This window comes from Talpa occidentalis, unplaced genomic scaffold (assembly GCF_014898055.3).
Source record: "Talpa occidentalis isolate TD23 unplaced genomic scaffold, MPIMG_talOcc4v2.1 talOcc4.11, whole genome shotgun sequence".
NCBI classification, from domain to species: domain Eukaryota; kingdom Metazoa; phylum Chordata; class Mammalia; order Eulipotyphla; family Talpidae; genus Talpa; species Talpa occidentalis.
The window spans coordinates 101907148-101931954 of NW_023601104.1; the positions used below are offsets into that span (position 1 = coordinate 101907148).

The window sequence follows — 24807 nt, forward strand, 5'->3', positions numbered from 1 at the left end:
CGCGCGGGGATCGAGCCGCAGGTAAGGCCGCCGGCCCGCGCCGCGGCGCCCGGGGCTCCCCGCCCGCACCTGCGCGCCCGCGGCCCGGGGGGCAGCGCGGAGGCCGGGGCGGCGCGGCCGGCGGGGCCGCACAAAGGCGCGGGGGCGGCGCGCACCTGGCCGGGCCGGTCCCCCGCGGAGGCGGCCGGGGCTGCGCGGGGCCGGGGGCGCGGGGCCGGGGGGCGCCGGGCCGGGGGGCGCGGGGCCGGGGGGCGCGGGGCCGGGGGGCGCGTCTGCGCGGCCCGGCCAGGGGCATCGCGGCCCCCGCGCCCCGGCCGGCTGCGGCCCGGCCCGGCCCGCCCGGCAGCGCCGACCCGGGAGGAGGCGCCGCTCCCCGCCCGCCGGCCTCTGCCCGCGCGTCTCCCCAGCCCGCGCCGCCCCCCCGCCGGCCCCTCCGCGCGCCCCGGCCGCCGCCGCCCCCCGCCCCTGCCCCCCCAGCCGCGGGGCGCCGCGGGCGCCCCCCCCGCACCCCGCGGCGGCGCTCCTGGCGCGGCGGCCGAGGCCGCAAGTTCGGGCGTTCGTTCTCCTCCTTCCTCGCGACGCGCCGGCGGCGGCGGGAGCGGCGGGCCCGGGCCTGGGCCTGCTCCGGAGGCGGCCGGGCGGCGCCGCATCCAAGGGCTGCGGCCTCCCTGGGCGGGTCCGGCCCGCCGCGCTGGGCGCCGGGGACCCGGCGCGGGGTGGGCAGGCGCTCGGCCGGCCAGCGGGCCCTCCCCGGCTGCCTGCGCCGGCCTCCCGGGGTCCCTGCGGCCGCTGCAGGTCCAGCCCCTCCTGGCCTCCGGGGCCCGCGCCTCTGGCTGGACAGGGCAGCAGGGCAGGAGCCCTGGGCACGCGAGGGGCCTTCTGGCTGGGCCCTTGCTTGGGCCTGCAGTGGGCCCCGCCCACTGCCACTGGCGACTCTGGGCGCGGCGCGCCAGGCCTGGGGGCAGCCCCTCTCCCGGCAGGGTCCTCAAGCCTTCACCCCTCTGCCCCCCACACTGCCCCAGGCCCTCGCTCGCCGGGGCCCCCGGGCCCCCTCCCAGGGTGGGGCTGCGCTGGGCTGCCCTTGACTGTTTCGAAGCCCCTCGCGGTTTCTGGACACCCCCAGCATCTCGCTGGCCAGAGACTGCTGTCGTGGGTCCCCCCAGGACGCGCACCACCCCTCGCTCACTCCCGCCCTCTGCCCTCACAGGCCCTTCCTGCGGAATCTCCCGACCGCCTTGTGGACACTCCACTCCCGGGTCCTGGCCGCCGCCCGGGCTGCGGGGAGGTGGTCGCGCCCTGTGCGCCCGCGGCTGCAGCGCCCAGACCCCGGCCTCCCTCGGGACACGCCTCACCTGCCGTGCGCGGGTCAGGTGCGCTGGGTGGGGTCCGTTCTGCGTGGACACAGCTGGGCTCACAGTTCAGCATGCTGACCCGGGGCCTGGGCTCTGGGGGCCCCCACATGCTCCCCTGCCCATACCTGCTGCTCCTGGGGCCTCCTCCTCCTGACCACAGGGGCACTGGGACAGTGGCCGGCGGGCTGATGACTCGGCCCTTCTTGACTGCCCCGGCCTGGGCAGCCCTGAGTCACCGGTGGGAGGCGGCTGGTCCTCTGGTTCTGGGCGCATGCCCCTGGCATCACGGGGCCCCAGTGGGCCACGCCGTGTCCCACGTGCAGCTCTGGTCAGGGTACAGGGCCACATGTGGGGCCACCCCCACCGGTAGGAGAGAGAAGTGGGGTGTGGATGGAGAGGCTGACGGGGCCAGGCCACTGTGGCTGGGGAGGTCTGGGTGACAGGCGGGCGGGGTGGGGGGCGGCCCTGAGGCCCCTGACAACCCCACCCCTCAGGGCCAGTGCCAAGATGAGCGCCACCTCCTGGTTCCTGGTGAGCAGCAGTGGCACCCGCCACCGCCTCCCGCGAGAGCTCATCTTCGTGGGGCGTGATGAGTGTGAGCTCATGCTGCAGGTGAGTGTGCCGGGATGGGGAGTGCGGGCCTGAGTGTGCGGGTCTGAGTGCATGGGCCTGGCTATGTGGGCCTGGGCATGTGGGCCTGGGTGTGCGGGCCTGAGAGTGTGTGGGCCTGGGCATATGGGATTGGGTGTTTGGGCCTGGGCGTGTGTGGGCCTGGGTGTGCGGGCCTGGGCTTGCAGGCCTGGGCGTGTGCGGGCCTGGGTGTGCGGGCCTGAGAGTGTGTGGGCCTGGGCATATGGGATTGGTGTTTGGGCCTGGGCGTGTGTGGGCCTGGGCGTGCAGGCCTGGGCGTGTGCGGGCCTGGGTGTGTGGGCCTGGGCGTGCTGGCCTGAGAGCGTGAGGCCTGGCTGTGTGCGCTTGGGTATGCGGGCCTGAGAGTGTGTGAGCCTGAGCATATAGGCCTGGGTGTGCGGGCCTGGGGGTATGGATCTGGGCGTGCGGGCCTGGGCGTGTGTGGGCCTGGGTGTGCGGGCCTGAGAGTGTGCGAGTCTGGGCATGTGAGGGTCTGGGCATGTGGGCCTGGGTGTGTAGGCCTGAGAGTGTACGGGCCTAGGTGTGCAGGCCTGAGAGTATGTGGGCCTGGGTGTGCGGGCCCGGGCATGGGGGCCTGAGATTGTGTGGGCCTGGGTGTAGAGGCCTGGGCGTGCGGGCCTGGGCATGAGGGCCCAGGTGTGTGGGCCTGGGTGTGTGGGCGGGCCTGGCTGCAGCAGGTGCTGGCCTCTGCAGGCCCACGGTGGGCCCTTTGGAAGGTGCTGGAAGGAGACGCAGACCCACTGGGCCAGGTCTGCTCAACATGGTGGGCCTGGCTCAGCCCTGCTGCCACCCCTACCTGGGGCCCGCCTGGGGCTGCGGGAGTGCTGGGCTGGTATCAGCACCGCTCCTGGCCCCAGCGGGCGCCGTGTGCCCCCAGGAGCCTGTGCAGCCCTGCCCTTCAACCAGTGCAGCCAGGAGGGGTCTTCGAGGGGATGCTGCTTGATAGGAGTGGGGTGCAGGGCAGGGTGCTGCCCTGGCCAGCCCCTGGCCAGCCTCTGCTAGTTGCCCGGCCCTGGGGGAGGGGCTGGCAGGCCCAGGGCAGGCGGGGCTCTGAGTCCAGTCTCTGGACCTTGGGATGCTGGAGCCTGGGCTGGGCACTCCCACCCCTTGCTGGCTCTGGCCTAGGCGGGCCTGCCTGTCCAGCCCTGGCTGGCCTAGGCGCTCGACCCGTCTCCTTGGGGACCAAGGCCTGGAGGCGGGGCGGGTGTGGAGGAGTGTGAGGGAGCGTGGGAACACTGCCGCAGGTGCTGCAGCCCCGGGGCCGGTCCTGGCAGAGGGAGGGGTTGTCCAGCAGCTTTGGTGTGATCTGGGCAGGGCCGCAGCCTGGCCCACACAGCCCCATTCACTGGCTCAGCCTGCTTGGCACCCAGGACGCCGGGCTCAGGCCTCGAGTCCTGCCCCGGTAATCTGCAGGGCTCACTTGTACCCCCAGCTGTGTGGCCGCGTGTGTCTGGGGGTCCCTGCAGCCGCCCCAGAGGGTGACAGCTAGATTCACCTGCCCGCGCCCGACGTCCAGTGGCAGGCCTGGCACTGGGGCCCACTCGGCCATTCCGGCTGCAGCCCAGCTGTGCGCGCCGTGGCCTCCCAGATGACGCGGGCGAGCCCAGGCCCTGGGCTGGGGCCGCTGCGGGGCCAGCACAGCCAGGCAGGGCTTCGCCAAAGAGGAGTCGCACCACTGTGAGCCCGTGTCGTCTGTCTTGGGGTATGGACCACCAGGACCTGCTCCTGTGCTTGTCCCAGGCTGTGCCCGCCGGGGGCCAGGACAGCTGGCATTGGGGACTCGCGGGGCCACCTCAGTGACAGTGCTGGCCGGGAGCAGAGGGCTGGCCAGGGCAGCCCAGGGTCCAGCTGCCTGTGGGGGGCGCTATACACCAGTGTCTGGCTGGGAAGCCAGGGGTAGGCAGGGGCCGGCCAGGTGAGGGCCAGTGCTGGAGAGGGGTCAGCCTGAGGTCCAGCTGCTGGTGGGGAGAGGAAGGTGTGAAGGGCCAGGGTCCGGATGAGGCTGCCTCTCCCCCACCCCAGCCATGAGCCTCGGGGATTTCCCTGCGAGCGCGGGGTGGGCGGGAGGGAGAGGGGTGGCCTCAGGTTGGAGGCGCTGACTGGTTGAGGGGCGCTGGGAGGAAGGCCCCTGGGCTGTGGTGCTGAGGGTCGCGGGGACTGGCAGGCAGGATGGGGCGGCCCGCGGGTTTGGCCGGACTGGGCTGGAAGTGCCAGAGGAGGCCGGGGTATGCCCAGGGTGGTGGCTGGGGCTGGAAAGGGGCGGCTCGGCAAAGGTGCTTCTGTACCTGGAGGCCGCTGTCAACCCTGGGCTGCCCCCGGGGGTCTGGGGCCAGCTGGGAAGGGCAGAGACGCCCAAGTGTGCCCCTCTGACCCAAGGGCTTCTGCCGCTTTGGGCTGAGGCGGCGGCCAGGAGGAGCAGCGGGCTGGGCTGGAGCGTGGGTGGCCGACCGCAGGGCCACCGGAGGCAGCTCCTGGCGGAGGACAGCGGCGGACTGGGGGCCTGCTGAGTGCGGGCAGCCTGCTTGGGGCGAAGCAGGCGTCCAACGGAGGGAGGCAGTGCTGGCCAACGGGGCGCTGCAATGGGGTGCCCCGGACTGTGAGGCCGAGGGAAGCCTGGGGGTGGGGCGGTCAGGGTCAGACGCCCCTTGCTTGGGGCCACAGGTGAGGGCCCCGGGAGCCCCGGCCGGATCAGTGCAAGGGCTCCCCCGGCTCCAGCGGCAGGCGGCCGGGGCCCCACTGGCCTGGCGTCCTCTGGAAGACCCCGCATGGCGCAGGCCCGGCTCGGAGCCCTGCCTCCCCTCACTCTCCTCCGCCCCGGCCGGCCTCTGCAGCCTCCGGTGGGCACGGAGATGGCACTCAGGTGGCGGTCCCCGGGCAGCGTCGTGCCTCTGCCGAGCTGGGGCCCTGGGTGGGGAGAGCGGCCGCAGGGCCGGGAGGATCTGGGGGGTGTCCCGGGTGGGGCCCGGGGTGGGGGCAGACGCCTGTCTGTGGGCAGGCCCCGCGGCCATCCTCTTGCCTGTGCTCCGGGGCGGACCCAGCCAATGTGGGTGCCTCGGGGAGGCTGGCTCTGTCCCCGCCGTGTCCCCCAGCCCAGTGGCGGGAGGCTGGGCCCAGCTGACCTGTGAGGGGTCCTGGGGGGCTGCGGAGGGTCTGACATGTCCCAAGCGGAGGAGCCGTGTGCACAGTGTGTGTGCGAGGGCTCCTGCCTGTGTGCACACGTGTGTGAAGAGAGGTTGTGTGTGCTCCTGCAGCCGGGCTGGGGGCTCTGTAGGGGCAGCTTCTTCCTGACCTCCCATCCACCCTGTCTGCCCTTGGGGGGCGCCCATGCCTGCAGCAGGGCTGGGGGGTCGTGAGGGCAGGGGGCGCCAGTGAGGAACCCCCTCGGCGTCTTCCGCAGCCACAGGCCTGTCTTGGCAGTGGGGCCAGCTGGCCGGCCGGGCCTGGGAGGGCTTCCTGGGGTGCACACACAGGTGTGGGGGTGGGGCCAGCACTGGTGCCGACTGCGGTAGGGGCTTCTGCAGCGGGCCCTGTCCCGGCCGGCTGGGAGGGCCTCTGAGGCCTCTGTGTCTGCCCAGTCCCGCAGCGTGGACAAGCAGCACGCCGTCATCAACTACGACCAGGGCCGGGACGAGCACTGGGTGAAGGACCTGGGCAGCCTGAACGGGGTGAGTGTCCGCCCGCCCGCTGCAGCACAGCACCCCCAGCCAGGGCCCTCCTCGGTGTCGGGCCACCGTACCCCTCTCCCCACCCAGCCCCTCCGACCCGGAGACCCTTCCCTGCTGGGCCCCAGACCCCGTGCTGGACCGCGAGGGGATCCTGGGAAACCCCCTGCAGGGGCCCGCGGCTGCCCTCCGGGTCCCCAGGCTTGAGCCAGGCCCCGCGCCACTGGCCCCTGTTCTTGCCAGCGCCCCGGGACCCTGCCCCGCGCGCTCCACCTGCGCCGTGCCCAGGGTCCCGCCGGCCAGCTTGGGCCTGCAGGGCTGCTGAGGGCGCGGCCGGGTGCACTGCCGGGCCGGGCCTGGCCGCCAGGGGCGTGGGGCGTGGGGCCAGCGCGGGTGGGCGCGCCCTGCAGGGACGTGCTCGCCCTTCCCGCGAGGCCGGACACAGGAGGCCGCGGCCCGCGGGCTTCCTCCAGCACTTCCTCCGCAGACCTTCGTCAATGACGTGCGCATCCCCGACCAGAAGTACGTCACGCTGAAGCTCAATGACGTCATCCGCTTCGGCTACGATATCCTTCCGTCCCTGCCCTCCCCGGGCTGGCGGGTGGGCCCCTCGCTGTGGGGGCGCCTCGGGCTCCCCGCCTGAGCCTGGGGAGACAGGCCGGGCCCGGACGGCCGGGCAGCTGGGCCCGTCCTCCCTGCAGCGAGGGCAGAGCCGGGGCAGGCCCGAGCGAGCGCGCAGGCGCCCTGGTCCTGACCTGCTTGCGCGGGGCGCGTCCTTCCCGGGGCCGCCGCTTCTCCTTAACTCGGCCACATGCCAACATGTACGTGCTGGAGCGCGTGCAGCACCGCGTCCCTGAGGAGGCGCTACGGGTCAGTGCCCGCGCCCGCCCGCCCGCCTACGGCCTGCCCCGGGGAGGGGCCGCTGGCAACCCTGGCTGGAGGGCGCACCTTGGGCCCCAGAGAGGATGGTGACCAGGCCCCTTGCCGCCATCGGGCAGGCAGGGCATGGTGACAGCCTGGTGGGGGCCCTGGGGGCCCTGCCACCGGGGGGTGCCTCTCCCCGTGCTTGTCGGTGCGCGGGGCGGGGGGCAGCGGCCGGGGGTGCGCGTCCAGAGCCTGCCCTAGCACAGGGGGCGCGGGTGGCTGCCCGGAGACACAGGGCTGGGAGGGACAGGCCAGCCCCAGCCAGGCCCTGCCCACCTCAGCTCCAGCAGGTGGGCCACCCAGCTGGCCACACCCATGCATGCGCCCAACACTGCACGCACCCAAGGCTGCACACACTCCTGGCATGCATTTGTGCATGCACCAGCACATGTGTGTGCACACGCACACCTGTGCGCGACACAAAGGTATTTTTGTGTGTGCACAAAGGCAAGTGTGTGCACGAATTTACACGCATGTGCACACCCGTGTGACACGCAGACACGCATACACTACGCACACACCCATGTGCACATGTGTGCTCCCATCCATGCACACGCCTACACACGCACACCCATGACACCCACACACACCATGCCTGTACACATGTACCTACCTGCGTGCCCACACACATCCACATGTGCACACACCCGTGGGTGCGCTGCTCGGAGGGGCCTGGCTCCCCCTGCCCTCAACCCGTGCCCTGAACCCCTGCCTGGGGCGCCCCCCTCAGTGATTGGGGTCCCCTTCCTGGCTTCTGCCCCACACCAGCCCAGCTCCCTATAGGAAGCTTTGTGGCTGAAGGGAGGTGCAGAGGGGGCCGCGGGGGGCCCTCCCACCTGCCCCCCTCACCCCGGCCGCCCACAGCACGAGAAGTACACCAGCCAGCTGCAGGTGAGCGTCCAGGGCACGGCACCCACGCGCGGCGAGACCCCCCCAGAGCATGCCCCGTACTGCGAGTCCTCGAACCCCAGGCCCGAGCGAGGGGACCGCCGGCCCGCAGCAGGTAGCGCAGTGCCCCGAGGCTGGGGTCCGGCAGAAGGCACGCGTGTCCCTGGAGAGGGCTGCTGAGGGTGCAGCTCCCCAGCAAAGCACCCAGCAGCCAATCCTGGGGGTGGGGTTCTTGACACTCACCACGCCCTGTGGGCTTGATGGGGGGGCTGGGCGTGGTCACTGGCTGGGGCCCTGGGCGCCGCGTGGGGAAGCTGGGATGTTGTGCGGCCTCCCTGGGGTGCAGCGTCTCCGCGGCCCTCCCACCACGCTGGGCCACAGTGACCAGGGCGGGGTCTTCCGGGCAGAGACCACGGCCTACCGCACGCCCCTGTACGGGCAGCCCTCCTGGTGGGGCGAGGACGACGGCGGTACCCCACCCGAGGAGCAGCGCCCCGAGGACCTCTACCCAGGTGGGTGCTGGAGGTGGCCCTGGCAGAGGTGGGCGGGGAGGGGCACCACCCTGGCCTGAGGCGGTCTCTCCCACAGAGCGCCCCAAGGAGCTGGACCAGCTGGCTGGGGAGCTGGGCGGCCCCCGGACCCCCGCCGGGCCGCTGGGCTGCTCCTTCAGGCGGGAGCCCAGCTACTTCGAGATCCCCACAAAGGAGGCCCCGCCCAAGCCCCGGGCCCCCGAGGCGCCGGCACACGAGGCCCCCACCAAGGATGAGCCCCCCGGCGCGGGCGGGGGCCCCGTGGTGCAGAGCCACGCCTCCTTCACCATCGAGTTTGACGAGGGCAGCCCCGGCAAGGTGAAGATCAAGGACCACGTCACCAAGTTCTCCCTGCGCCCGCGGCGGCCCTGCCGGGAGGCCACACCCGGGGACGTGGTCTCAGCCGAGACCAAGGTGGCCGACTGGCTGGTGCAGAACGACCCGAGCCTGCTGTGCCGGGCCTGCCCCGGGGACGACCGGCACAGCACCAAGAGCGACCTGCCCACTCATAGCCGCACGCTGCGCGGTGAGTGCGCGGGGCTCCCGCTCAGCCTGGCGCGGGCAGCGCGTGCCCAGGCGCACCACGGCCGCTGGGACGCAGCGCGGACCCTGCGAGGCTGACGGCCGGGTCCCCTGCCTGCCCAGGTCACAAGCACCAGGACGGCACGCAGAGCGACTCGGAGGACCCCTTGGCCAAGGCGGCCGCGGCGGCGGGGGTGCCCGCGGACGGCGGCGGGGAGCAGGTCCGGCTTCAGCGGCAGCTCAAGCGGGACCCCCAGGAGCTGCTGCACAACCAGCAGGCCTTTGTCATCGAGTTCTTCGACGAGGACACGCCGCGCAAGAAGCGCTCCCAGTCCTTCACGCACACCCCGCCGGGGGACCCCAGGGCCGACAGGCGGCGCGCCCCCGGGCCGGCCGACAGGGACCGCCCAGGCGCACCAGCCCCCGCCCGGGCGGCGGGCAGCTCCGGGCCGCAGCGGGCCAGCTCCCTCAAGCGCGAGAAGACCGAGGAGCGTCTGGGCAGCACCTCGCCCGCCCCCCGCGCGGCCGCCCGCGCCTTCGGCAGCGTGGGGCGCCGCTCGCGCCTGGCCCAGGACTTCATGGCGCAGTGTCTGCGGGAGGGCTCCCCCGGGGCCCGGCCTGGCGCGGAGAAGGTGCCCCCGGTGCTGCCCGCCCCCCTGACGCCCCGTGGGGCCAGCCCCGTGGCTCCCTCGACCCCGCCGCCAGCCCCTGCGGACCCCCTGCTCAGCAAGGCTCCCCGGCAGGAGGAGGACGACAGCCTCAGCGACGCGGGCACCTACACCATCGAGACGGAGGCGCAGGACCCGGAGGTGGAGGAGGCCCGCCAGATGATCGACCAGGTGGGCGGCCCTGCGCTGGGTCCGGGCCTGGGGCCCGGGGGTGGGGCCTGTGCCCGGGGTGGGGCCTGTGCCAGGGGTGGGGCGTGTGCCAGCCGGGGAGGGCCTTGTGCCCGGGGTAGGGCCTGTGCTGGGGGTGAGGCCTGTGCTGGGGATGGGGCTTGTGTGGGGGTGCGGCCTGTTGCCAGCGTCAGAATCAAGGGCCTGCCCTGCCTCCCTACAGGTCTTTGGGGTCCTGGAGTCCCCTGAGCTCTCCAGGGCATCCTCAGCCACCTTCCGCCCAGTCATCGGCGGGGACAGAGATGAGACTGCTGATAGCACGGCCCAGCGGCTGGCCCTGCTGCAGGAGCTGGCCTCCCGGCCTGGGGGCATGGCGCCCCAGGGGGATCTCCAGGTGTGGAGCGGTGGGCCACCCTGGGGGCCCTTCTGTGTCCAGAGGCCTTGTCTGTGCAGGGCAGACCCCTTTGTGCCCTGGGCGGGCGGCTGCCTCGGGCAGGGAGGGCATGCTGTGGCCCTCCAGCCGAGCCCAGGCAGGTGTGGCCATGTGTCAGGCTGCTGGGGCCAGGGGCGGCGCCGGGGAGCACCCGCAGCCCAGAGGAGGCGGGTGGGGCCAGGCAGTGGCGGGTGTTGCCAGGTCCGCCCATCAGGTTCTGGCTGCAGACCGCTCCTGTCCTCCTCTCTGCAGGGCCTTCCGGGACCGGGCTCTCCTGGGGCTCAGAAGTGGGCGTCCCGCTGGGCCAGCCTGGCGGACAGCTACTCTGACCCTGGCCAGTCAGGTAAGCAGCGCCGTGCTGCATCGGGACCCAGCGGGCTGAGTGAGTTCGCGTGGCCTTCCTGGCGGAGGGCCTGCCAGCGGCCACACTGACCGGCAGTCCTTACTCCGTAGAGGACGGCACTGGACGCAGGGGCGCGGAACTGGATGGGGTCCTGCCGGTGCGCCAGCGGCGCCTGCTCCCCCCGCTCCCCAGCGAGAGAACTGACAGCCCTGCCGGCTCTGAGGCCTCCAGGAGGAGCGGGTTGGGGCCCCCAGAGCCGGTCAGCCAGCAGGCCGGCCACCCCGTGGGCCAGGAGGACCTGGAGCCCGACAGCCTCAGTGACGCCAGCGGCTCAGACGGCGGGCGAGGGCCCGAGCTGGGAGGGGGCCCGCAAGAGGAGCGACACAAGAGCCCCCAGCAGGGCCCTGCGTGGACCAGGGGCCAGCACTCCCCGAGGGGTTCTGGGGAGCCCGACCCCACCTCCTTCTTCATTGGAGAGCAGAACGGGGAAGCGGCCTGCGCTGTGAAGCCCACTGTGGCCCCAGGGGACGTGCAGGGCCCACCTGCTCGGGACAGCATCTACGTGAGCACCAGCGGGAGGATGGTCATCCAGCTTCGCACGGCTCGGTCCCCAGAGCCTGAGGCCCCGGCCCCACCCAGGGAGGCCCTGGCCTTCGTCCGGCAGGAGAGCTTCACCAAGGACCCCGGCAGCGGCCCCCCGGCTCCCGGCCAGCTCCCACACATTTCCAGCCACCCACTCCTACAGGACCTGGCTGCGGCCCGGGCAGCTCGCATGGACCTGCACTCCCAGGACACCCACCTGATCCTGAAAGACACAGAGACAGCCCTGGCGGCCCTGGAGGCCCGACTGCTCTCCAGGTCGGCGGGGGAGGCGGAGGGCGAGCTGGACAGCACCCTGCGGCGGCCAGAGGACTCTCTGTCTGGGGACTCCGATGTGGACACGGCCAGCACTGTCAGCCTGCTCAGCGGCAAGAATGGGCCCAGCCCCACAACCCCCCAGCCTGGGGGGCTGCTGAAGGACATGCGGTCAGCCCTACCCGCGGCGCCGTCCCCCGGGGGCACTGCCCCCAACTGCACCCAGGAGCGGCTCTCGGAGAAACAGCACTGCCCGCCGGACGCGGTCCGTGGGGAGCCTGGACGGCGCCCACCTGGGCGGCGTGGCCTTGGGCCCCGGGGTTCCCTAGACTGGCCTGACGAGGAACGTGGCAGTGGCCCGACCCACCCCTCGGGCTCAGACCTGGTCACCTCTGACCCCGAGGCCCCCGGGGCAGGGCGGCCAGGGCCTCGCCGAAAACCAGCGGCTCCACCGCCGTCTCCGGCCGCCCGGGAGGAACAGGGCCGCGGCTCTGCCAGCAGCCAGAAGGTGCAGCAGCTGCTGACCCGCTCCAACAGCCTGTCAACCCCCCGGCCCACGCGGGCGTCCCGGCTGAGGCGAGCCCGACTGGGGGACACCTCGGACACAGAGGCCGCGGATGGCGAGCGGGGGCCCCTGGCCCCTCCTGAGCCGGCAGGCCGGCCGGCCGCCGAGCAGACCAAGAAGCTCTCGCGCCTGGACATCCTGGCCATGCCCCGGAAGCGGGCCGGCTCCTTCACAGGGCCCAGCGACTCGGAGCCGCTGCCTGCACGCACTGGCTTCTCTGGCCGCAGCGTGGAGCTATGCTGCCCCGGCCGGAGGCCCAATGTAGCCGAGGCCCGGGCCACCGCCAGGAAGACCACCGGCACCACGGCCCCGGCCGCCCGCCAGCCCTTCAGCAGGGCCCGCCCGGGCAGTGCCCGGTACTCTTCCTCCAGTGAGTGCCGGGAGTGGGGCGGGGGGCTGCAGTTGCCTGTGTCAGCCAGGAGCCGGCTAGGGGCCTGCGGGGCCCCGTTCCCGAAGCGGGGGGCACTCTGTGGGGCCACTAGGCTCCCGGCTGTCCCGGCGAGGAGGCAGAAGCCCCACTGCCTCCAGGCCAGGCACAGACTCCATCTCTGGGGCCAGGGTGGCTGTGGGCACTGGGTGGCCGCCCCTCCTCCCTGGGTCCTGCTCTCTGGGCGGGGCCCAACCGCTGGCGGGTCAGGTCCAGGTCCAGCCGTCCACCATGGGGCTGGGGGCCTGGCCCTGTGCTGCTCCACGAGGGACTCGGGCCCTACAGTGGGGTCTGTGCCAGCCTCTGCAGGGTGGAAACCCTGTGCGGCCAAGCTCTGTGTCGCGCTGGAGCTGGCCTTTGCCCGGGGTGGCTGCCCTCCCCTGGGGCCAACCCATCATCCAAGTGAATTGGTTTGAGGTGTAGGGGCTGCTGGCCCAGCCTGAGCAGCTGCTCTTGCCAACCTCCCCAACCCTGCCTGCACCCCACTGGGCCCCCAGTGCCACAGGCTCCTCCTGCCTGCCGGTGCGGGGCCCCTGGGTGGATGGGGGCAAGGCTACTGGGCCCATTCACGCCGGTGCAGCCCCGGGAGGCTCTCTCTCTAGGGCAGCTGCTGGGCACCACTGGCCGCCGTGAAGGGGGGTGCCGGTGTCCATCCGAGGCGTGGACCCCTTGGACCCCAACCCTGGCTACCCCCCTCCCACATGTGCCCCAGCTGGGCACAAGGACACCTGAGGAGGGGCGTCCACTGCGTGTGGCCAGCCCCGGGGCCTGACCACTGGGCCCTGAGCGCTGCTGTTGTCCCCCCCGCCTTTCCGTGGCCCAGGTGCGCGTCGCCGGCAGCAGGGCTCCGACTGCACGTCCACCTCCGAGGAGGAGTACGGCTCCCGCCACGGCTCCCCCAAACACGGCCGTGCCCGGGCCTCAGCAGCCACGCAGACACCCCGCGTGGGCAGCTGCGGGCGGCCCTGTGCCCGTGGCCCTGGCCCCCGCGACACGGACGACGAGGAGGAGGCCGACCCCTACGGCTTCATCGTGCAGACAGCGGAGATCGCCGAGATTGCCCGGTGAGCACGGGCCGAGTCCCCTGGACCAGCCCAGCTTGGGGGCTCTTCGGGGGCTCCCGAAGGCGTGCTGGCTCAGAGGGCAGGCGGTGGGGGGCGGGGCGGGGCTGGCTGGGCAGTCTGGGCCAGGCCCCTGGGCTGCCCCTCGGGCGGCTGCCCTGGGGGCGTGGGGGAGGGGCGGCCAGCGGTGCTGCCCCCCACCCGGCGGGGCTTGGACTGCTTCCTCCCCGCGGGCGGCAGGCTGAGCCAGACGCTGGTGAAGGACGTGGCCATCCTGGCCCGGGAGATCCACGATGTGGCTGGAGACGGGGACTCACTGGGCTCCCCGCGGCCCTCCCGCAGCCCCTCCCTCAGCACCGTGCCCAGCACCCCCGCCTCGACCATCTCAGCCCGCGAGGAGGTGAGCGGGCCCGGACACGCGGGCGGGCGCGGGCGGCGGGCGGCGGGGTCCCGCCCGCGCTGCTCCCTGGGCGCGGGCGGCGGCCAGCAGGTGGACCAGCCCGCCCGCCCCACAGCTGGTGCAGCGCATCCCGGAGGCCAGCCTCAACTTCCAGAAGGTGCCGCCCGGCGCCCTGTGCTCGCGGGGCCTGGACCAGAACATGAACAGCAGCCAGGAGGACGGCGCGGCCCCCAGGACGCGGCCCGGAGCCGCGAGGAGGCAGGAGCCCGGGGCGCGGGGCGGGGCCTGGGGTGGGGCCTGGAGGCGTGGGGCGGGGCCCGGGGCGGGGCCTGGACACGGGCGGGGCTTGTTTTGGGGCGGGCGTTGGGGGCGGGGCTCACGCAGGGCGGGGCTCGGGTTGGGGCGGGGCTCGCACGGGGCGGGGCTCGGGTTGGGGCGGGGCTCGGGTTGGGGCGGGGCTTGCGCGGGGCGGGGCTGCGGCCCCTGCGCTGACGCCCGCCTCCCCAGGTGATCTTCGACAACCTGATGCTGAACCCCGTGTCCCAGCTGTCCCAGGCCATCCGCGAGAACACGGAGCACCTGGCGGAGAAGATGAAGTGAGTGGGCCGCGCAGCGGGCGGCGCGGGGGCCGATGGCCAGCCAGCCCGGCCGGCGAGCTCCGGCCTCAGCTCGCGCGGGCGTGGGGTCTGCCCGGCGCCCCTGACCGTCCTCTGGCCGCCCCGGCCGGCAGGGTCCTCTTCCAGAACTCGGGGCGGGCATGGGAGGACCTGGAGGCCAGGATCAACGCCGAGAACGAGGTGCCCATCCTGAAGACATCCAACAAGGTGGGCAGCGGCTCTGCGGGGGCGGGGGGGGGGGCGGGGACGGGGCCCCCCCGCGGTCCGCTCCACGCGCCCCTCCCGCCCCTCCAGGAGATCAGCTCCATCCTGAAGGAACTGAGGCGGGTGCAGAAGCAGCTGGAAGGTGGGTGCCACTGGGTGCGTGCCACCGGGCGGCAGGGCGAGCGGGGCTGGGGGGCTCAGCCCGTGACCAGCAGGGCCGGGGAAGGCCTCGGAGTCACTGGCCCCCTGCCCCCCAGTCATCAACGCCATCGTGGACCCCAGTGGGAACCTGGACCTGCTGACCGGAAACCAGGGCCGCCTGAGCTCAGCCCAGGCGGGGAAGGGCAGGCCCGCAGCCCAAAGCCCATCCTCGCCCGCCGTGGCCGACACCCTGCTGCCCACCCTGGCCCTCAGGGGCTATCCGCGGGCCAACTGCGGGTCCCCTGGTCTCCCGGACCCCGCCTTCCTCCCTGACTTCCTTCCAGACGCAGAGAGATTCCTGATCTAGGCGGCCCTGGCGGCTCCGCACACCCTCTGCTGCCACCCTCCCTCTGGCTCACCCCCCCAGACCCCGCGTGCCATGACCTGGGGCCACACCGCCACCCAGCCCCTCCTCAGCCCCCGCCAGCACCCACCAGGGTCCAGCCCCCACCCTGCCCCCAGTCCTGCTGGCCCAGCTCCTGCTGTGGCCATCCCCAAGGGCCCAGGGGTGGGCCTGCGCCCCGCCCCTCCATCTGCCCCCAGGGCCACCCCTTCCATCCCCCCCTTTCCATCTCTGTTATTTTTGTTGTTAGCTTTAAAGGAAAGAGTCGGTGCCATCACAGCCTCCCTGGGGGGCGCTCTGCCCGGAGGCCCCAGGCACTGGCCTGACCTGCCCCGTCAGCAGGTGGGCTGGGCCTGGGGTTGTTCAGTGCCAAACCCCCCCTAGACCCAGCGACCGGCCAAGAAGTGACCGTGTGGACATTGGGGCGGGACCTGCAGCCTCGCGCTCTGGGGTGTCCTGCGAGGCCCCCACTGAGCTTGGGGCACACTGGTCAGTAGCCCATTCCTGTGAAGCCTCGTGGGGTTGGGCAGGTGGCCCCGTCCCGGTCCTGGGTGGCCCCAGGGACTGGGAGGCGAGGGCTACGCCAAAGCGGCTGGAAAGCAGCTTCTGGAAGCTCCGGCCACGGTCTCTGCTGCTCTGTCCCGGCACCATGGCCTTGAGCCTGGGCAGCCACGGGAGGGGGGACAGTCCCAATTTCTCAGGATCCGTCTGTGGGGACCTACCAGGGGAGCTGAGCGGGGCCTCGCGGCCAAACGCAGGGGCCCAGAAGCCAAAGAGCTGGTTGGCCGTGGGCCGGGGGCCGCCTGTGGCGGGTGGGCGCTGCCCCTCCGGTCCAGCGCCCTGCGTCCCGCGGGGGCGGCGGTGTTTACATGGAGGCGCCGGGTGCAGGCTCGTGCCGTGTGCGCGTGGGGGTGGCGGTGCCGGCCCCGCCTGGGGCTCCCGCGTCACCCGCAGGCCTCACCACGTCTTTCAGAAAATGGTTATTTTATATGATTTATCATAGATTTGTTCTAATAAATCACTCTTCTATCACGTCGCAACCTGGCGCCTGGCGTGTCCTCTCTGCTCCGCCGGGCGAGAGCAGGGGCTGTGGGGACTCGCGGGAGCCCCGTCCATTAGACCCCGAAACTGGGCGTTGCAGGGCACAGGCGTGGCCGCCAGGGGGCAGCCGTGCAGACACGCCAGGGACAAACTTCCAGAAAGGACAAGGCAGACCTCGGCCCTCGGGAGCGGCCGTGGGAGCCAAGGCCCGCCGCCCGGCCTGCTGCCTCTCAGGGGCACGCCACCCCCGGCTGCCCCAGCTCTGCGCCACCCCTGCTCTGTCCCTGGGCCGGCCCGGGGAGAGGCGGCGGCTGCCCTGTGCGCCTCTGCCCAGCCCCCTGCCCCGAGTGGCAGGCATCAGACCCCGCAGTCCGGGAATCGCTCTGAACTGGGGGCCCCACCGGGCAGGGTGGCCCTCGCAGCCATGTCTCGTCTGGAGAGCTGGGGGCCCGGAGGTGAGGGGGGTCTGCTCCTGCCCCTCTTAGCTCTCTGTCAACCTAAAACTGCTCTGAAAGTGCAAAATCTTCACGACAATTTTAAATAAATTGTGAAGCTGCTTTCTGCTCCGAGAACAGAGGAGAGGACTGTGGACACTGGTCATGGTGGGGGGACCATGGCTTTTCCAGGGGGGCACTGTGTGGCTGGACCCCCAGCCCCCTGGCTGCACCTGAATTCAGGGCTGGGCTGAGACCCACGGTGGCCACAAGCCAGGAGAATAGGAGGGGCTTGTGGGTGGGAGGTGGCCACCGCCAAGTGCTCAGGAAGGGCCCCCCACCGCATTGGGAGTGCAAGCTGGCTGCATGGCGGGGCCTGCAGCGCCCTGAGGTGAGGGCCCGTGTGGGCTGCGTGTGGCCCGGGCTGAACAGGCCAAGGAGAGGGGCAGGGACAGACTAACAGAGCAACTGTCTGCATGCTGGTCATCCCTAAGAGCAGAGGTGGTCAGGACGAGCACCCCCAGACAGGGGAGGGCATCCAGGGTGATGAAGGGTTCTCGGGACACTCACCCCCACTCCCTTCCCAGGCCACCACACTGGCCCCAGGGCCCTCATCAGGCTCAGTGGGTGGACCCGGCTCACTGTGTGAGCCCTGACCCATGGCCCCTGAGGTCAGAACCCTGGACGGTGTCCTGGCAGGCCACAAGGGAAGTGAGGACCTGTTGTAGGAGTCCCAGTCTGGGGGCAGTAGGCCCCATATATGGGGGGTCCACTTGGAGTGAGGCAGAGCCCCTTTCAGGGAACTGGAGCTGTGCACCTGCAAACTTTAGTCCCTCCTGCGTCTTCAGGCCCACGAGGGCCTGCGTGTGAGTCCAGGATGAGGTCCCAGCACTTCCCACCCTCCCTGGCAGCTCGGAGCTGTCATAAGACTGAGTTCCCCAGCAGCGCACGTGCTGGTGGGGCCCCCAGGGTGTCTCTGGGATGCTCCTTGCTTGCAGCTAGGAACATGGAGGTGATGGCTGCGTGCCAGCAGCCACCTTGGGGCCACGAGGCTGCCAGTCAACTTGAGGAGTTGGGAGCTGAGCGCGGGCCAGACTGCCCCAGTGCCTCCCCCAGACTGCAACGTGGCAGAGTCTCCCTCAAACCCTGCTGGCGGGAGGCCTGGCACACACCAGCCTAACTCCACCACCTAGGCCTGCGGCGGGGGGGGTGGGGGGTAGGGGAGGGGGGAGGGAAGGAACTTCCTCTGGAAGTGAAAGTTGTCAGCCACACCCCTTGCTGGCCCCCCACCTCCAGATGTCTGTGGCTGGGAGGGTGGAGCTGGGGCAGAGAGGAGGTGGCCCGAGGGAAGGCGGCAGGCTGCAGGGTGGGCGCCCGCTGCCGGGGCCCATGAACCGAGGGCCAGTCCGTGGCTGGGTCAGGATGGGCACTAACACTGGATCCCCAGAGGTAAGTGCCAGGGAACCTGGGAGAGTGGAAGCCAGGAAAGTGGGGGTCCCTTTCCCGGGGCCGGGGACTGCAGCACCCCTCTACCCGAGGGCACCACCCCTGCAGCCGGAAGCTGCTCTGCTTCTTCCCAGCACTGGCAGCTGGGAGTTGGCACCTCTCGTCTCCCGGTGAGCTGACAGCAGCCCCTTGGCCCAGCCTGGGACTCCCCAGAGCAGGAGCGTGCCCCTCAGCCCTGGAGCTGGGGCTCCAGACTGTCGCTGCCTGGGTGTGGCCCTGGAGGGGCGTCCTGGCCAGGCAGCCCCCAGGCTCGGGTTGCAGGGGTGTGCAGGGTGAACAGGTGAGCGCCAGGGCTGGGCGCCCACCTGCTGCACAGTGTCCCACCTGTCCACCCAGACTTGTGGGGTGAGGTCCTTCCCAGGTGGTCAGCCCCCAAGGGTGCCCCAGGCCCTCCTGGCCCTGCCCAGGACTCCCCGCTGAGCAGCCTCCACGGCCCCTAGTGAGGGTCTGGGAGGTCCGTTCACTGTGGGCCTGAGCCTGGCCCAGGTCCCCTCCCGGGGTGGTGGGGAGGGGGCAGTCCCCGCCCAGGTGGGCTTTGAGGGGGCACGGGAGCTCTTCAACGGTCTGAGCTGGATCTGTGGGGGCGGGGGTCCTCCTTGAGACCCTGACCCCCTCTGTGGGGTGGGGTGGGGAGGTACCCTGACCCCCTCTGGGGGAACCCCCCAGCAGGGAGGGGGTGGCTCTGAGGGGGCACAGCCCCAGGCCCTGCTTCTGGGGCACCCCCCCCCCCATGCCGAGGCAGGCTGCAGTGCCAGGATGAGCACAGAGCGGCTCTGCATGGCGCGAGCAGAGCAGGGTAGAGGAGGTCCCGGGGCCCTCCGTGCCTTTCTCGGGTTTCGTCGCGCTTTTACACGCGGTGCAGCGAGCAGGCGCGCGGCGGCCGGGCGTGGGGGGGCGGGGAGGCCGGCAGGCCCCCCAGCCCCGGCAAGTCTTCACTCTGGGCTTCTCTGGCTTCCCTCTCCCCGTCTCTCCCCGTCTCTCCCCGTCTCTCTCCGCCTCTGCTTCTCTTGGCGACTGTCTCCACCCTGAGCGCGGCCCCCAAGGCGCGCAGCACAGCGCCCCGCAGCGTGACTCCTGCAGGTGCCCGCCGGGCGGGGCAGCCCTGTGGCCCATAGGACACCCCAGGGCTTCCACTTGGGAGTGAGCCCTGAGGATGTCTCCCCAGAGGCGGGGTCCCCTCCCCAGGAAGGGCCACCGAGCTGGGGAGCACCTGGCTCGTGCTGCACCCCGGGGCTGCCCAGCACCCCCACTCCCCGTGTGAGTGAGCCGCGGGCAGGCGGCAGGGCCAGCTCAGGCGGGGGCAGCTGTGCCAGGCGGAACCAGACCCAGGGGAGGAGGCGGGTGGGGCGGGCGCCTGCGGTGCGGCCGAAACAGGAACTGGGCCGGGAGAGCCACCTGCCCCTGATGGTGGAGGGGGCACACGAGCTCACACACACGCGTGCAAGACACCAGCACACGCGCACACCCAAGCGGGCACACACGCCTCCATAGGCACGTGCACGCGCGCTCGCCAGGGGCGCCGGGGTCAGGCTGCCCGCCCACCCGTGTCCAGGGCCGTCCTCGGCGCCACCCGCGGCCCACGCGTGGACAGAGCCGCAGGGCCGGGGCCGCAGCGCGGCAGCCTCGCGGGCCTGGTCAGAGTGGCCAGGACACCACCAGCTGGGAGGCCGGGGCTCCCCTGCCCGCACCCCTCCGTCTTGGGGGCCTGGGAGGACCGCCAGGCAGGCGTGGCCGCAGCAGCGCAGGGGCGGCCCGGGGCCCCGGCCCCCTCCCCTGAGCGCGGCCGGCCGGGGCCTCTGTCCAGCTGCAGGTGCTGAGGGCGCTGGCCGTGCTGTGGCTGGGCGCCCTGACTCTCACCTGCTTCCTGCGGCGAGCGCCCCTGCTCCCCCTGGGGGCCAGACGCGCCCTGACCTCAGCCCGCCGGGGAGCCCGGACGCCTGCAGGTGAGTGCCCCTGGCCGGCGGGGGTCCCTGGCCCGTCTGATGCTCGCTCCCCGCCCTGGGGTGGGGGCGGGGAGCCTGGGCGTGGGGCCCTCGACTCCCTTGCGGGGCTGGGCAGGAACGGAGCCGCCAGGTGCTCTTTGCCTGGAGCGCAGGCTGCCCCGGGGCCGGGATGGGGGGTGGGGGCGGGGGGGGCGGGAGCGGGGTGCCCGTCACAGCCCCTGCGCCCGGCTGTGGAACCCAGCAGGAGGCCGTACTTTGCCTCCGTCCGCCCTGGGACCCTAGCGCGGCCCAGGGGTGTCCAGCTCCCCCAGCCTGTTCCTGGTTGGCGCCACTGCAGACAGCCCCAGGGGCAGGGCGGGTGGGGCCTCCCCGGGCTTCAGCCAGGCCATCCGGCCCGCCTGGGGACCCGACCCTCCGCGTGTCCTCCTGGGCTCAGCCTGGGACCACATGAGCAGCGGCGCCCCATCCGCCCCCCGCCCCCAGAGGGGGTGGCTCGGGCTCTCACAGCGGCCACACCCCTTGCAGGCTGGTGCTCGTGGAAAGCACCCCCCAGGGCCTGCCGCCCATTGCCGGCCGCCCGGCCGCCCAGCCCCTGGCCCAGGCCTGGCTGCAGCTGCTGGACGCCGCCCAGGAGCACATCCATGTGGCCTCCTTCTACTGGTCCCTCACGGGGCGGGACGTCGGCGTCAACGACTCGTCCTCACAGCTGGTTCGGCCTGGGCCCCTGAGGCTGCCGCCCCCCACCCTGCCCTGGGCGCCGCTGCCCGACTGAACTGTGGGCGGGGGAGGGGGTTGGGGGCCCTCTGGGGCCCGCCCATCGCTCACGGCTGCCCCGGCCACAGGGAGAGGGACTCCTGCAGAGGCTGGAGCAGCTGCTGGCCAGGAACGTGTCTCTGGCCGTGGTCACCAGCAAGCCTGCGCTGGTCAGGGACTCCACGGACCTGCAGGTGCTGGCAGCCCAAGGTGGGTGCCCGCGGGCCAAGGCCCCTGCTCCCCCGGGACACCAAGGTGGCCTCTGTGCCATGAGCCCCCCGAAGGGGCAGACCGGGCTGCTTCCACGGGCGGAGCAGAGGGGCCTGGGGACAAGCCCGGCTGCCCTGACCTGCAGGGGAGGCCCAGGGAGCCCCCCCAGCAGCCAGCTGGTGGCACGCATTGGCAGTGGCCGCCTAGCAGGCAGTCACCATGCCGGCTCTCCCTGGCAGGTGGGTCTGGGGACCGCCCGTCTGGGGTCAGATGGGGCTCAGCCGGGCTCTGCCCTCCCCAGGGGCCCAGGTGCGGCAGGTGCCCATGAGGCAGCTCACAGGGGGCGTCCTGCACTCCAAGTTCTGGGTCGTGGATGGCCGGCATGTCTACGTGGGCAGCGCCAACATGGACTGGCGGTCCCTGACACAGGTGGGTCAGGCCTGCGCCCGAGGCCCCGCAGCTGTGGCACGCGGGCAGGCGCCGCCCCAGGAGGCCTGGAGAAGGCCGCACGCTGAGCTGCGGCTGGCCGCGCCGGGCCGTCCTGCTCCCGTGCGCGTTTCCACATTCTGAACGGCTCTTGGTGATAAGCCTGTTCTGAGCTTTGGGATGCGATGTTGGGGGAACAGGGGCCACCCGGGCACCCGATGCCCTGCCCCCGTCAGCCCCAGCAGGGTGACACTGCAGGCTGGCCGCCAGCGCCGGCCCTCGGTGCCCGCCGACCTGTCCCGCAGGTGAAGGAGCTGGGCGCCGTGCTGCACAACTGCAGCAGCCTGGCCCAGGACCTGGAGAAGACCTTCCAGACCTACTGGGCGCTGGGGGCGCCGCAGGCCCGGCTCCCCACACGCTGGCCTCAGAGCTTCTCCTCCCACATCAACCGCTCCCACCCGCTCCGGGGCCGCTTCGACGGGGTGCCCACCACTGCCTACTTCTCGGTAAGGGCGGGCGGCGCGGAGCGCGGCGCGCCGCAGGGCCTCCGGGAGCCGCCTCGGAGCCTGCAAGGGGCCAGCCCGGCTCTAGGACGAGCACCGGCCATCGCCTGCCCGGAGGCAGGCTGCCCGGGAGGCAGGGCTGTGCAGCACACTGGGTGGGTCAGGGCTCCCTCTGGCCCAGGAAGCCATCTCTGTGGGCAAAAGGCCCAGGCAGGCGGCCCCCGCGGCCCCCAGTGGCTGGCCAGGAGACCTGGCATCGAGCCAGGGGCGCTGGGCCGCACGAAGCCCAGAACTCTCCCTCAGGACACTGGCCACCCAGGCCAACGCTTAGCTCCCCTCCTTGGGTGGGTGCTCGGTGGGGTCTCTGGTCCAGCCCCCCAATGCGGCAGTGCGCCTCAGGGGCCTCTGCCCCACAGGCGTCGCCGCCCGCTCTCTGCCCCGGCGGCCGCACCCGCGACCTGGACGCTCTGCTGGCCGTGATGGGGCGCGCCCGGGAGTTCCTCTACGCCTCGGTCATGGAGTATTTCCCCACCTCACAATTCAGCCACCCCAGCAGGTGGGTCTGCACGGAGCAGAGGCCTGGGGGCTGCCGGGGCCTGGGGAGGGCCCTGGAGGCCTGGCGGTGGGGCCTGAGCCTGGGGTCCGGCCCCTGGTGGTGGGGCCTGGGAGGGGGTGGGGATGGGCGGGGCCTGGAGGATGCTGCCCCCTGGGGTCTTCAAGGGCGCTCGGGGGTCCTGGCACGCAGAGGCGGATCTGCCGGCGGGCGGCTCGCGGGCGACGCCCGTCTCCTCCCAGGACCTCTGCTCACCCCAAGGGCCCTGATCCGCTCTCCCCAAGGTACTGGCCGGTGCTGGACACCGCACTGCGGACAGCGGCCGTCAGCCGGGGCGTGCGCGTGCGTCTGCTGGTCAGCTGCTGGCTCCACACCGACCCCCGCATGTTCCCTTTCCTGCGGTCCCTGCAGGCCCTCAGCAACCCGGCCGCCGGCGTCTCGGTGGACGTGGTGAGGCCCGGCTCCCCGGCGCGGGCGGGGCCGTGGGCCGCGGGCCGCCCGCCTCACTGCCCGCTCTGTTTCCCAAAGAAAATCTTCATCGTGCCGGTGGGGAATCACTCCAGCATCCCGTTCAGCAGGGTGAACCACAGCAAGTTCCTGGTCACCGAGCAGACGGCCTACATAGGTGCGCGCCAGCCTCCTGGCGCCCTCCATCTGCTGCGGGGCCCAGGCGTGGGCACATAGGCCACAGACCCGCGGGAGGCAGCGTCCAGGCCTGGGCGCTGACAGGCACTGCTCCGTGGCCAGCGTGGACTGCTCAGAGCAGAGGGGTTGCTGGGGAGGGGCAGGGGCTCCCCCGGGCTCTGAGGCGCAGGCACCGGCCCAGCTGGCACTGGCCCCACAGGAGCAAGGGGGCCGGAGCTCGGGGCCGCCAGACCACTGAGTCAGGACACCTGCCCCAGGTGCCGCGGGGTGCACGGGGCGGGGGGGCACAACTGGGTGTGGCGAGGCCAAGGGACTGGCAGAGCTGCTGGGGGCCTTGGCGAGCCCCATGTCCCAGCACCTCCTTCCCACCCCCTTCCCACAGGCACCTCCAACTGGTCAGAAGAGTATTTCAGCAGCACCGCGGGCGTGGGCCTGGTGGTCAGCCAGGAGGCCTCCCACACCCCGCCAGGGGTGGCCACCGTGCAGGAGCAGCTGCGCCAGCTCTTCGAGAGGGACTGGAGCTCCCCCTACGCCGTGGGCCTGGACAGCCAAGCCCGGGGCCAGGACTGTGTCTGGCACGCCTGAGGGCCAACCTCCCCGGCTCGCGCTGGACACGACTCCCCACAGACCTCCCCGGCGCTGTTGAGCCCACCCGCCGCTGTCCCCGCGCCCAGGAGCCCAGCCCTTCTCAAGCCCCGCCTCCCGGAGCCTCCGGGCCTGCCCGCCCCGCCCCACAGGCCCCGTTCCCAGCCCCACAGCCCGCCCCGTCTACAGCCCCGCCCCTGGCCCCGCCCCAGCTACAGCCCCGCCCGTCTACAGCCCCGCCCCTGGCCCCACCCTGGCTACAGCCCCGCCCCCGCCCAGGATACCGCCCCGCCCAGTCCCGCCCCAGCTACAGCCCCGCCCCTGGCCCCGCCCCAGCTGCAGCCCCGCCCCTGGCCCGCCCCGGCTACAGCCCCGCCCCTGCCCCACCAGTCTACAGCTCCGCCCCTGGCCCCGCCCAGGATACAGCTCCGCCCGGCCCCGCCCAGGATACAGCCCCACCCCGGCCCCGCCCCGGCTACAGCCCCGCCCCGCCCCACCCCCGCTACAGCCCCGCCTCTGGCCCCGCCCCACCCACAGCCCGCCCCTTGTCCCACAGCCCCGCCCAGCCACAGCCCCGCCCCTGAGCCTGGCCCCGCCCCGCCCACAGCCCCGCCCTTGTCCCACCCCATAACCCCGCTCCCGGCCCCAAGGCCCCCCCAGCCCCACCCCGTCCTGAATGCGCTCTGCCTCCCAGTCTCGGGAGTCCTGCCGGCCTCTCCATGGGTCCCGCCCCTGCGAGGGCCCCAGGGCCAAGACCACCGAGCTCGCCACGAAGCCTGAGCCCAGGGAGCCTGACACCGGCAGGGACCGCCTCCCCAGCGGGCCTGCGTGTGCGGCTGGTCTCGCGGAGGCCGCCCCGGCCCTCAGCCCCCAGAGGTGCTCCACGCGCCCTGGTGTGGCCGCCTCCCCGCAGGGGCAGCTTCACAGGCCCTCTCGGAAGCAGCCCGGGGTGGGGTGGGGACCCCTGGATGCAGCCCCTGCCGTTCTTGAAGGACCTGTGACCCCTGCCACCAGGACGTCATGCCCTGTGACCCCCTCCCCGGGAGTGCGGACAAGCCGGCCTGGGCAGCTGGACGCGCGTGGGCACAGGTTATGCGGGCACCTGGCGGGCAGCCGGCCCCTGGCTGGCGGCCCTCCCCTGGCCAGTCTGAACAGCAGCCCCACAGGACGCTGAGTGAGGCCAGCTCAGCTGTGCCGGCCCCTGACCTGAGGCCCTGGGCGGTCATCAGCGTGCGGCTGCGATGACTGTTCCTGCGGACATAACTGGCGGCGGGGGAGGGGCTGGCCCGGCGCTGGGCGGCTCCCCGCAATGGGCCCCCCTCCAGCACCCTGTCCCCCGCCAGGCCCCCGACTCCACACCAGGCCCCTGGCCTGCCAGGGGAGGGCCATGCCCA

At 72.8% G+C, this 24807-nt stretch overlaps 2 protein-coding genes across 5 annotated transcripts; both read left to right on the forward strand.

Annotated features, from left to right (window-relative positions):
• On the forward strand, positions 1–15612 carry CEP170B (centrosomal protein 170B). 4 transcript variants are annotated; one of them, XM_054692831.1, is made up of 19 exons: positions 1–21; positions 1208–1370; positions 1847–1964; positions 5579–5668; positions 6153–6231; positions 6477–6535; positions 7454–7592; positions 7885–7989; positions 8066–8533; positions 8653–9368; positions 9589–9759; positions 10051–10141; positions 10252–11931; positions 12812–13052; positions 13290–13449; positions 13957–14045; positions 14180–14273; positions 14361–14412; positions 14528–15612. In XM_054692831.1, exons 3-19 carry the CDS (start codon positions 1860–1862, stop codon positions 14776–14778), a joined length of 4590 nt encoding a protein of 1529 aa, XP_054548806.1. In that variant the 5' UTR covers positions 1–21; positions 1208–1370; positions 1847–1859; the 3' UTR covers positions 14779–15612. The 4 variants fall into 4 exon arrangements, with proteins under 4 accessions (XP_054548806.1, XP_037359991.1, XP_054548805.1 ...); XM_037504094.2 differs by lacking the exon at positions 1–21 and adding an exon at positions 13565–13720 and having other exon boundaries at positions 1273–1370; XM_054692830.1 differs by lacking the exon at positions 1–21 and having other exon boundaries at positions 1273–1370; positions 13392–13449.
• On the forward strand, positions 15464–23413 carry PLD4 (phospholipase D family member 4). Its single transcript, XM_037501866.1, has 11 exons — positions 15464–15626; positions 16116–16310; positions 19600–19738; positions 20264–20447; positions 20581–20701; positions 21003–21130; positions 21433–21633; positions 22047–22186; positions 22468–22633; positions 22712–22808; positions 23211–23413. Exons 1-11 carry the CDS (start codon positions 15464–15466, stop codon positions 23411–23413), a joined length of 1737 nt encoding a protein of 578 aa, XP_037357763.1.
• The last annotated feature ends 1394 nt before the right edge of the window (positions 23414–24807 follow it).

Bases quoted from the DNA above. Each gene is read 5' to 3' on its own strand.
- CEP170B (XM_037504094.2), top strand. From the start codon at position 1,860: ATGAGCGCCACCTCCTGGTTCCTGGTGAGCAGCAGTGGCACCCGCCAC. The intron at 10,142-10,251 runs GTAAGCAGCGCC...CTTACTCCGTAG, and splicing joins CTCTGACCCTGGCCAGTCAG to AGGACGGCACTGGACGCAGG. The intron at 13,053-13,289 runs GTGAGCACGGGC...CGCGGGCGGCAG, and splicing joins GAGATCGCCGAGATTGCCCG to GCTGAGCCAGACGCTGGTGA.
- PLD4 (XM_037501866.1), top strand. From the start codon at position 15,464: ATGGCCTTGAGCCTGGGCAGCCACGGGAGGGGGGACAGTCCCAATTTC. The intron at 16,311-19,599 runs GTGAGGGGGGTC...GCCTCTGTCCAG, and splicing joins GGAGAGCTGGGGGCCCGGAG to CTGCAGGTGCTGAGGGCGCT. The intron at 21,634-22,046 runs GTAAGGGCGGGC...TCTGCCCCACAG, and splicing joins CCACCACTGCCTACTTCTCG to GCGTCGCCGCCCGCTCTCTG.